At 39.2% G+C, this 12141-nt stretch overlaps 1 protein-coding gene across 1 annotated transcript in view; it reads left to right on the forward strand.

The window, feature by feature from the left end:
* The window catches only part of LOC122114352 (myocardial zonula adherens protein), a 74694-nt gene that overhangs the window by 57696 nt on the left and 4857 nt on the right, over nucleotides 1–12141 (forward strand). Inside the window, exon 12 of the mRNA XM_042687456.1 lies at nucleotides 6952–7052. Within this exon, the coding sequence (XP_042543390.1) occupies nucleotides 6952–7052 (101 nt within the window). The remainder of the gene's footprint in view (nucleotides 1–6951; nucleotides 7053–12141) is intronic.

Genomic DNA, 12141 nt, shown 5'->3' on the forward strand with positions numbered 1-12141 from the left:
ACATACCCCTAGAAAACACACACCGAATTTCTTTTATTTTTACTTTATTGTAAAGGTGATGATGTACAGAAGGGTTACAGTTATATAGGTCAGGTAATCAGTACATTTCTTTTTGATCAGTGTCAGCTCTTTCTTCATTTTCTCCTTGTTTTTCTCTCCCAACCCTCCTCCCTCACAAGTTACATAGCTCATTTTCAACCTAGTGTCCAGTGAGTATCACTACTGCATTTGTTTACCCTTTGTCCCGTCATTTCTGTGCGCCCCCTTACACTCTCCAAAATAGATAAACTTACATACAAGAAGAAAGGTACAGAAATAAAAAACAATGGCAAAGGAGAAAAAAAAACAAGAAGCAAAGTAACATAAAAACCTCGTTTCCATTTCTTGGAGTTAATTTCGATAAATATTTTATACGATCATATGCCACAGCTTTTAAATCTTTTAGTGAGACCAAAGGAGGATATTCTTAGGACAGGATCACAAAGGTTCACACACACAATTTCTTTCTCTTTTCTTTTTTTTTTGTTGGTCATGGGCCTGAACTCTCGGCCAGGGCGCTGTCCCTCAGCTCTTCAGCTCAAGATTAGAGCTCTACCACTTGAGCCACAGCGCCACTTCAGGCTTTTTCTGCTTATGTGGTGCTAAAGAATGGAACCCAGGCCCTCATGCATGCAAGGCACCTTCCCAGCCCCAACACACACACACACACACACACACACACACACACACACACACACAATTTCTAAAAGCCCCTCTTTCCTCACACTGTCAGACTTCCCATTTTCATCAGTGAACTGAAAACCTCCCCAATAACAAAATTATACCCACACCTTTTCTTTTCTTTTCCAAACTCTCTAGAAGAAGTTTTGGGGGGGGAAAAAAAACTAATAGAGAAGAAACTTTCCAATCCTCATTTCTAATATGAAACAATGTTCCTCAAATACAATGACAAGCCTTCATTTTCATTAATGTTGATGTGATTTCTGAAACTTATTCTACTGGGTTTTTTGTTGTTGTTGTTGTTGTTTTTTATCGGTCGTGGGGCCTGAACTCTGGGCCTACACGCTGTCTCTCAGCTCTTTAGCTCAAGGCTAGCGCTCTACCACTTGAGCCACAGCACCACTTCTGGCTTTTTCTGCTTTTGTGGTGCTGAGGAATCAAACCCAGGCCTCATGCATGCAAGGCAAGCGCTCTACCACCGAGCCTCTTTCCCAGCCTTGTTGTTGTTTTTTGTTGTTCTGCTGACAATCTTGACATTCAAAAGTGACATTCAAAAGCCAGAGAAAAGAGTGACGAGCCTTGGTTTTATTCATGCTGCACTAGATGCATGGGGCTTGGCAAGTGAATCTCTCAAGGCAAGAGTGTCCATGGTATGCTGTTGGGCTCTCAGTGACTTTCCATGTGACTCCAGGTGCAGTGCCAGACTTGAGGGCTCCACACACACATTTTATGGAATATAGTCTTCTTTTGGGGGTCTGTGCTACAGCTCCTGGCTTCCTGTGAAGGAGAGGAGATCGGGGAAGTGACAGCCATGACATAATTTCCCTCCAATGCCCCAAAGTACCATGTGAGTTTCTTCCTTCCTGGATGAGGCACAGACAGCTCCCAAGCCCGGGAGTGGGATTCATTACATGCACAAACACAAGGTGGTGGTATTTGAAAGCAGGAAACATTGAAATTTGATTCTCAGTCCCAGAAGCCATCTTTAATGGAATGCACAGTCCAGGCAGCAGTCCAAGGCCCTAGTCACTTTACTTCAGTCAGATTCGGCAAGACTTAAGAAGCAGATAGACTTTGCTTTACTGCGTCAACTCCTATTAATTTTATTTTTCTTTAACTTTTATTTTTAAACTACTTAATTCTATTGCTACCTCTCCAACTTTCCTCAGCTACCTTGTTCAGGCTCATATCCCTCAGCCCTTTCGTTGCATTTTGTTTTTGAGATAGGGTCTGGATAATTTTGCTGGGGCTGGCCTTAAACTCTAGACCCTCCTGCCTCCAGATCCTCATCCTCAATAGCTAGGATTACAGACATGTGCAACTATGCCCCGCTAAATATGGCATCTGACTTTGTCTATTTTCTCTATTACCTGTCTTGTATTATTTCATTGAGTTTTGTTCCTTTTTCTAATTGGTTTAGGATTAGTCTGCTCTTCTTTCTAGCTTTTTGAGGTAGAACCTTAGGTCACTCATTTTTTAAAAAAATCTCTTCTTTTTTAATAGTTCAACATATTCCTAAGTTATCTAAAGATTTCTTTGATTTTATTGTATGTTCTTTAACTTTCAAATATGTGAGTTTTTTTTTTTTGTTTGTTTGTTTTGGGGGTCCGGTCATGGGGCCTGAACTTTGGGCCTGGGCGCTGTCCCTCAGCTCTTCAGCTCAAGGCTAGCGCTCTACCACTTGAGTCACAGCACCACTTCCGGCTTTTTTCTTTTTGCTTATGTGGTGCTGAGGAATCCAACCCAGGGCCTCTGGCATGCAAGGCATGCGTTCTACCACTGAGCCACCTTCCCAGCCCCAAATATGTGAGTATTTCTAGGTACCATGTTTTTCTTTCTTTCTTGTTTTGGTCAGTTGTGGGGCTTGAATTCTAAGCCTGGACACTGTCCCTTAGCTATTCAGCTCAAGGCCAGCTCTCTATCACTTGAGCCACAGTGCCACTTCCAGTTTTCTAGTGGTTAATTGGAGATAAGAGTCTCATGGACTTTCCTGCTGGCTGGCTTTGAATAGTGATCTTCAGATCTCAGCTTCTTGAGTAGCTAGGAATACAGATATGAGCCACTGGTGCCCAGCTTATTTTAATATTTTTATAGTAAAAAAAACTATTTTGTATGATTTTTCAGTCTTTTAAATTTATTGAGGCTTGTTTTATAGCCCAGCACATGGTTTCTCTTGATTAAATGTTGTTTAAAAAAATGTATACTCTGCCATTGTTGCGTATGGTCTATCAATACCAATTAAGTTTAGGCAACTGCTAATATTGTTTAGATTATCTTTATTTTTTCCTGTTTTGTATAATTATCAAACTTTGAGAAATGGACATTAAAATCTATTATAGTTTTAGACTATTTTCTAAATACTGCCAGTGTTTATATATTTGTTTTGAATGTTATTAAATACAAAATTTTAACTTTTATGTCTTAATGACGAATTAACCTTTCTGTATGAAATTTTGGTCAGCACTTTAGTTAATACTCTTCATCTTGAACTCTTGTTTTATTTAATATTAATGCAGCCATTCCTATCTTTTTATTTACGATCTACATGGTTTGTCTTCTTCCATCCATTTATTGTCAAATAGTCCATATCTCTGTAGTTAAAGTGCATTTCTTTCAAGCAGTAGTTATCTTTTTTACACATTTCTGATAGTCTCTGCCTTTTAATGGGCATATTATATTATCCATTAGCATTTAATTATAACCAATAATTTAATAGTAGTTTTACTGTTATGATTGGATTTATGTCTACCATTTCATTGCTCATTTTCTATTTGCTCCGGTTTATGTTTGTTTTTCTTGCTTGATTTATTCTCCCTTTCTTTTCTTCTGGATTTTTTTTTTTTGCTGATCCTGGGGCTTAAGCTTAGGGTCTAGGTGCTGTCCCTGAGATAAGAATCTCTCGGACTTTCCTGCTTGGGCTGGCTTTGAACTGTAATCCTCAGATCTCAGCCTCCTAAGTAGCTAGGATTACAGGCATGAGCCGTCAGACAAGTACCTGGCTTTTTTTTCTGGATTATTCTAATAATTTTTTTTTTTTGGGTCCGGTCATGGGGCCTGAACTCTGGGCCTGAGCACTGTCCCTCAGCTCTTCAGCTCAAGGCTAGCATTCTACAACTTGAGCCACAGTGCCACTTCTGGCTTTTTTTCTGCTTATGTGGTGCTGAGGACTCGAACCCAGGGCCTCATGCATGCAAGGCAAGTGCTCTACCACTGAACTACCTTCCCAGCCCTATTCTAATAATATTTAGAATATTATTTTATCAACCGGGTGCAAGTGGCTCACACCTGTAATCCTAGCTACTGAGGAGGCTGAGATCTTGAGGATCACAGTTCAAAGTGAGCTGGTGCAGAAATGAGACTCTTATCTCCAATTAACCACTAGAAAACTGGAAGTGGTGCTGTGGCTCACGTGGTAGGTCACTTCCTTTGCACTGAAGATCGCAGGGATAGTGCCCAAGCCCAGAGTTCAAGCCCCACGACCAAAAAAAAAAAGAATATTATTTGATCAATTGACATTTGGACTATATCTTTTTCACCTAGTATTTTACTATAGATATTAAAATATACATTAACTGCTCAGTCGACTTAGAGATAATCTTGTACCATTTCATGTAGAATGCAGAAACATTGCAATGATATAGGCTCATTTACCACTGCTCCCCTGTTAAAACTATTATATATGTTTTATCCATGTAAGAAAACCACAGTACATTATTATTTTGCTCTAAAATCTTATGTATTTTAAAGGAGTAAAGAGGAAATGGAGTCTTCTCATATTTACTCATATGTTTTCTATTTCTATACTTTTTCTTCACTTCCTGAAGTACTGAATTTCTCTTTGATATCATCTCTCTTTGACTAGGAGAACTTTGATTTAGCATTATGTATAGTTCAGGCCAGCGGGTAAAATATTTTCATGTTTTCCTTATCTAAAAGACTTGATTTCACCTTCATTATTGAAAGGTAGAAAGCTGTAGGTTGACAATTTTTCTTATTCACTGTTTCTGTTTTCCATTATTTCTGATGATAAATATGTAGTAATTCATGTAATAATTCCCTGTATATGAAAGGTTACTTTTAATATTTTTCTTTACCTGTGGATTTTGGCCATTTCGCTATAACTTATTCCTCTCTGAGTTTATCCTTTTTAGGTTTGATGAAATTTAATTTGTAAATTTATGTCTTCTACCAAACTTGGGGTAGATTGTACCTTAGAAATTGTTTTCTGCTTTAGTTTTCCTCTTCTCTCTTTCTGGGATACCCAAATCCTTGTTAGGGCTTTAAAAATTATCCTATCGTTCCATGGTACCTTATTAATTATTTCCAGTTACTTTTCATTTAATTAAATTTTATTATTAAATATTTATTTTTATTGCCTCCTTCCTTTATCAACTCCTTTTCTTGGGTTCATCTAAACAAAAAAATTCTTTTTAAATTTCAGATACTTACTTCTAAGTTTTAACACTCCTACTTGGTTCTTTCATGTGTTTCCTAGTCTTCTTACTTCATTACTTGTGAGCATACTTTCTATTACTTCATTCATCATAGTTATGATGACAGCATTACAATCCTTATCTGAAAATTCCAGCATCTGAGTCACATCAGGATTGGTGTCTGCTGATTCCTTTTCCCCTGAGAATGGGTCCTAATTTCTTGACACTTCTTGACACTTCATGACACTTCAGGTAATTCTGGGTTATAAACTGGACATTGTGAATTCTTTCTTATGGAGACTTTAGATTGCATTTCATTGTTCTGAAGCCTACTGAGGCTTTTGCCTTACAAGGAAATGAATTTGGTTAGATCTAATACCTCCTGCCATGCCTGTGATACGTGGTGGCTCAGATATGTATTTCTTGAAGCCTCAACTACAAAGTTGTTGTTGCTGCTGTTTTGTTTTGTTTTTGTTTGTTGTGGGGCTTGAACTCAGAGTCTGAACACTGCCTCTGAGCTTCACTCAGGGCTAGCACTTTAGCACTTTGAGCCACAGTGCCACTTCTGGTTTTTTGGTGGTTGATTAGAGATAAGAGTCTCACATACTTTACTGCTCAGGCTGGCTTTGAACTGCAATCCTCAGCTCTCAACCTCCTGAATAGCCATGATTATAGGCATAAGACACTAATGCATACCTTAAAAAGTTCTTTTAGTTTGTTCTATATATACATGGTTCAAGGATCTACTGGAGACTTAAGCTGGTTGTAGACACAGAACTTGATGTTTCCTCCTGATTCTGATTCTCCTCTTTGGGCTGGTTCCTTCTCCTTCTCCTGATATCTTCTAAATATAGGTAGAAAGATATGGTCATTCTGGCTTGAAAACTTAACCTGTCAAGTCTGCCTGTCTAACTGTCGGTTGGTCTGTCTGTCTATCTGTCTATCTTTTAAAAAGTACCCAAAATCTCTATACACAGCAATAACTACTGTTGCCTTTCTTTTTGAATGTTTTTGTATATTTTTTCTCAATAAAATTTAGACACTGTCACTCCAGCTGTTTTCATTTCAATACCCTTAACTTTCTTATTCCTTTGTCCTTCATTTCCCCCATGGGGAAAATTTCTAATTCCTGAGCATCTAGTCATCAACGTATGTAATGTTTGGCTCTGGTCTTAAAAAAAAAAAAGAAAACTATTCAGAATGCTAATTTTAATCCCAAGGAGCTCATTCTATTTTATATGTTTGAGATTCTGAATTTTCCACACCTATGAAATACTAATTATTAAGTTATAGAGGTATTTCCCACTAAATTAAATTAATAGACTTACTCATTTTATAGTTTAGTAAGGGAATGTTAAAAGTTGAGCCGCACCTTATTTATAATGGCAGAAAGTGATAAATATCTAAATGTCTATCAATAAGAGACTAGTTAAAGGAATAATGTACACCCATAGCACAGAATACTGCAAGCAAATTAAAATAGCTAGTTGACATGAGAAGTAGCAAATATCTACAGTGAGTTGTTGGATAACAATAAGGCTGACAACAGTAAAAATTAGGATATATTATTTTCATTTATGGAAAACTGCATATACATGTATGTATACACACAGAGAGCTATGTGTAACAACCAAATCAATATACTTCATCAATACCTACTCTGTAAGAGATGCTTAATAAATGCATTATGATAGATACACACATCTCAGGTGGGAATCAGAGCATATGTAAATGATAGATGTGGGAGAATGTATCTGGTTTTCTAAAATGACTTTCTCTTCCCCACTCCTATCTTTAGAATAATGAACTGCAAAGCAGATTGGACTATTTAGAAGAAACTCAGCCCAAGACTGAAGTAGAAACCAGAGAGATTGGAGTGGGCTGTGATCTTCTACCCAGGTATTTAAGAATTTCCTGTTTTCCTCATTAAAATTCTTCTCTGACTTAAGAAAATACTTTACTAGCCAAATTGCATTCTTTCTAGCAAAATGATTTCTGCAAAGCTAAGTGGTATCTGCCAGGGCCTCAGACACCACTGTTTCTGTGGGAGCAGAGGCATTCTGTGTAGAGGAGGAAACAGTGATGGAGAGACCCAGAAGCCATTGCAGAGAGGGACTGGTCTCTCCCAGAGTGCCTGCCTTTGTTTCTTCATCCACTCAGCAAGTCACTGTTAGTGCTTCCCGTGTGCCAGGCATTTATGACACAGAAAGGAATAACATTTGGTCCCTGTCCCAGAGTAGAGTCTGGAAGAGAGACAAATGGGTAGGCAGGGATGGAAGACAGTGTGAGAGGACCACATAGGTACTTATAGCGATGTGGGAGCGAGAGGGTGTAAATCTTGAACAAAACTCATCTGTTCCCAAGCATTGTAGCAAAGTATTGCCAAGTGCAGGATCTGCCTGGTGCATAATGATCTGCTGCTGTCATCAGCACTTACAGGATTACTACCCCCTTATTAGTTTGTGTAGTTAATTTCTGGGCTAGAGAACTGGCCTGTCCACTGTCCAGCTGCTCCCCACACCTGGGCCTGTGTGAGATCTGAGCTCATAATGCAGGCGCCTGCTTCTGGTAACTAACTTGCTATCTTTAGGTGCTTGCAATTGTGCTTAGCCTACAGGACATAAAATGTGTAAAACAGGATGTGATTGACATGTGGTTTGGGATTTAGGGGTTTTTAAATTTAATTTTATTGTTGTGGTAGAGGTGATGTACAGAGGAGTACAGTTACGTAAGTCAGATAATGAGTACATTTCTTTTTGAACAATGTCACCTCTTCCTTCATTTTCTCTCTTCTGGACCCCCTTACCCACACGTTGTATAGTTCATTTTCAAGTATCTAGTGAGTATTTTTCACCCTTTGTCCCACCATTTCTGTGCTTACCCTCCCCAAAGAGATAAACTTACATATAAGACAAGGTACAGAAATAGAAAACAATGACAAAGGAGAAAAAAAAAACAAGCAAAATAACATAAAACCTCATTTCCATTTCTTGAGTTCATTTCAATGATCATCATTTTATATGATCATATACACATAGCTGTTGAACCTTCGTGATCCTCTCCTAAGAATATCCTCCCTTTGGTCTCACTGTGTGGATGTCTATAGTCCTGTATAATTTATCCACGATGGAATTCTATGCTTCCACCAGAAAGAGTGATATACTGCTTGTAAGCAAATGGAAAGATTTGGAAAAAAATTATATTAAGTGAAGTAAGCCAGACCCCCCCCCCCAAAAAAAAAACATAGGTGGCACAGTTTCCCTCTTTTGTGGTTAACTAGAAAGTGCCTATAAAGCTACAAGTAACCACACTGGATGGCAAAAGACAGAAAGTTACACTTGGACAGGATTTAGGTTATTGCTGGTGTCCTGTGTGCAGGAGAGGTTCTTCTGTAAGTGGGAACATCTGTGCTCAGTGTTAGTAATCCAGAATGTGTAAGAGGCTGGCATCCAGAATAGGTACATGGTGGGAAAGGGTCTGGCTGATTCCTAAGCCCGGGAGGTGGAATTCCTGGTTCTAGTTCTGCTAATTACCAGTAGGCTGTCTTTCTGAAGTTCTTTCTTTCCCAATGTCAAGTCAACAACTTTATTGGGTAACTGCTCTCATATTGAATAAGACAACCTTATTTAGTTGCTTTACTTTTAAAATCCATTTCTGATGGTTTTTGTCCTTTTGTTTTAGTTATGGTTCATTAAAACGAGCCACTTGCCACTGTCAAAGGACAAAAGAACATCAGGGAAAGCTTTTTTTTTTTTTTAACAAGGTTCTCATTTATATTATCTTCTGGTAAAAACAAGGCAAGTTTATCACACAGATATAACTAACAGAAAATGTTCTTAAAGAGAAAAATATTCAAATAGACTTGGGGTCTCATGAGCTGTGGTGTAATGCATTTGATGAAAATATAACCAAAAAGAATGATTGATTATGCTCAGGGATCCCTTTTGAAATAGAAATAATTTGGCCATTTCTCCCCTTTTTCTATTTTTCAAGAACCAAGCAGCTTAGTCCAATCTAATTGCCCACATAATAAATCTTGTTTGGCTAACACGGGTACAAAACTATGCCTGAAACCAATAAACTGTTTGTTTTCTAATTCCCACATTTTGGCTTGAAACAAGCTTTTCAATTTGTATGTCCAAGTATAGCCTAAGGCAAACTTTTATGGCTAAGTTATGAAACCACAAAGCGGTTTTCATAATGGAAGTGCTGACAGACCCTTAACTTATGGCCACGGTGAACTTGGAAGCCACTTCAGTGTCTAAAAGCAGCTTTTCCATAAATGTAACATTTGCTTTCCCCCAGGATCCATCTTAGCACTTTAACTACCTAGGTCAGTCAGCAGAGGAAATGAAAACTACATAGCCTACAGATCCACATTTCCGAGAGGGCAGAATAATATTTCATTCACTTCCTCTTAGCTATTTATTAAGTGCCTACTATGTGAAAGGCAAGGGGCAGGTCCTGGTGGAGCGGAGACAGGAGGAGCTGTAGCGAGAACTGGGGGGAGTGGTTTTCCATCTGTGTTTTTTTTTTGGTAGGTGCTGGTCCTGGAGCTTAAACTCATGGTCTGGGTGCTGTCCCTCAACTTTTTTGCTCAAGGCTAATGCTCAATCACTTGAGTCACACCTCGACTTCTGGCTTTTTGATTATTTGGAGATAAGAGTCTCCTGGATTTTACTGCCTGGGCTGGCTTTGAACCATAATCATCAGATCTCAGCTTCTGAGTAGCTAGGATTACAGGTTTAAGCCACTGGCTCCTGGCTCATCTGTGTTTTTTAAAACCGCCTTGCCCTTTGCTGGGACTCCTGGAGAGGCCTCCATGCCTAGAGGGTAGGGCAGGTTATTGGGCCTGTGGGACTTCTCCCTCCCCCACCCCACCTCAAAAAAGTCAGCACTTAATCTGTTTTAAATGTTAGATTAGAAGCAAGATCTTATTTGGATAAAGTTATGTTCCTGTGGGGCCAGGTATGCTGGTTCATATCGGCAACACCAGCATCTTGGAAGACAAAGATCAAGAGGATTGCAGTTCAAGGTCATCCTAACAAAAGTTAGTGAGACCCCCCCCCCCCCCCGCCTCCTCATCTCAACCAACAAGCTGGGCATGGTGGTGTGTATTTGTCAACCCAACTATGCAGGAGGCACATAGATAGGAAATCAAGGTTTAGGCCCACTTACACAAAAAAAAAAAAAAAAAGCAAAACCCTACTTGAAAAATAACAAAAGTAAAATGGACTGGAGGCATGGGTGGAGTGGTAGAGCACCTGCCTAGAAATTGTGAGGCCCTGAGTTCAAGCTCCACAGTTCTGCCAGAAAAAAAAAAAAAATCTGTGGCTAAAATAAGTTGGAACTCCCTGGTCTAGATAAATGCCCATGTTTTGTTGAAACCCATAGGGATAAAAAGACTCACCAGAAGCCATAATGCCAGGGTTAAAACAAGGCTTGGTAGAATATATTTGTAGCTGAAAAACACTCGAGAGAGTTGCTGAATTGTGTTGTGTATGTTCTAAGTTTTGATTCTTACTTAGATTGTGGATTTGAACCTAACAAGTAAAAGATTCCAATGATGCTTCCCAGACTTTTTTTTTTGGTGTTGGTCCTGGGACTTGGACTCAGAGCCTGGGCGCATTCTTTGAGCTTTTTTGCTCAAGGCTGGGGCTCTACCACTTGAAGCCACAGCTTCAAGTCTAGTTCTAGAATATTTTTTCTAACACCTTTCTCTAGGATACTTTTGATCAATGAAAGTATTGACTTAAACCTCAAAAGAATCCAGCAATGTGGTCCAGTCAAATGAGTTTGGGTTGCTGAGATTCCCTGTGCAGCCAACTGCTAGTTGACTTCAGCCTTGGGAAAGTTTCATCATCACGTTGATCTTTCTCTCTTAAGATGAGAGTGAGCCTGGCACCGGTGGCTCATGCCTGTAATCCTAGCTACTCAGGAGGCTGAGATCTGAGGATCACGGTTCAAAGCCAGTCCAGGCAGAAAAGTCCCAGAGACTTTGATCTCCAATAAACTACTAGCAAGCCTGAAGTGGTGGTGTGGTTTAAGAGTAGAGCGCTCGCCTTGAGCTGAAGAGCGCAGGGACAGTGCCCAGGCCCAGAGTTCAAGCCCTGTGACTGACAAAAAAAAAAAAAAGATGAGAGTGAAAATGGTAGCTCCAAATCTCCTTTGGTTGCTACAAAAATTATGTAAGAAGCATTTAGCCTGATAATAGGATCAGAATTAAACCCTTAAAAAATAAAGATAGCTATTCATTAAACTAAAACAATTCGTTACTAGTCACTAAAACACAGAATTACTGAATTTGGGTATGCTAAGGCAATATCATTAAGTTAATTTTATCAGCTGGTAAAGGGTTGACTGATAGATAGCCTAAGTCAAGTGTATGGTGCTTCAGTATGTTCTGGGCTCTTCAGTAACCCTCCAGACCCTGAGTAAAACTGGAGAAGGGCAGTGATTGATAAAGTCTCTGTTAGCTGAGACATGAGTGTGGTTCCTGTATGTTCAGATTACTGTGAACATGGCCCCTACTTTCCCAGTGCATTCTCAGTCCTTTCTTTGCCATGAATTGCTTTACTCCTATGTTTTTTTTTTTAACACCTGATTGCCTCAAACTTTCGCATTCTTGCTACCACCAGGCTATCTATGCTATCTTTTCTTCATCATATATACTCAGATCCTCATCCTACCTCCAATTTCTTCTCCTTGGCTTCTTCCCCACCTCCACCTCATCTTTGTTTGCATGGTTTCTAGTGAGCAAGAATCTCTCATCAGAGGAGAGGAAAAAGGCGAGGAATGACTCACCAAGTTTTAAACACCTATGATGTTTTTATTTTTTAAACACTGATGGAGTTTGGTTTCAAAAAGGATAATATATGGTCATTAGAGCCATTGAGAACAATTTCAGGTCAGCTAGCTCTTCATTTAGAGAAAAGTGGAAATCTAAAGGAGAAAAGGCCTTTTTCTCCCTTCTGCCCATAGTGAATTG

Source organism: Dipodomys spectabilis, unplaced genomic scaffold (assembly GCF_019054845.1).
Source record: "Dipodomys spectabilis isolate Male_0828 unplaced genomic scaffold, ASM1905484v1 ptg000108l, whole genome shotgun sequence".
Classification (NCBI taxonomy): domain Eukaryota; kingdom Metazoa; phylum Chordata; class Mammalia; order Rodentia; family Heteromyidae; genus Dipodomys; species Dipodomys spectabilis.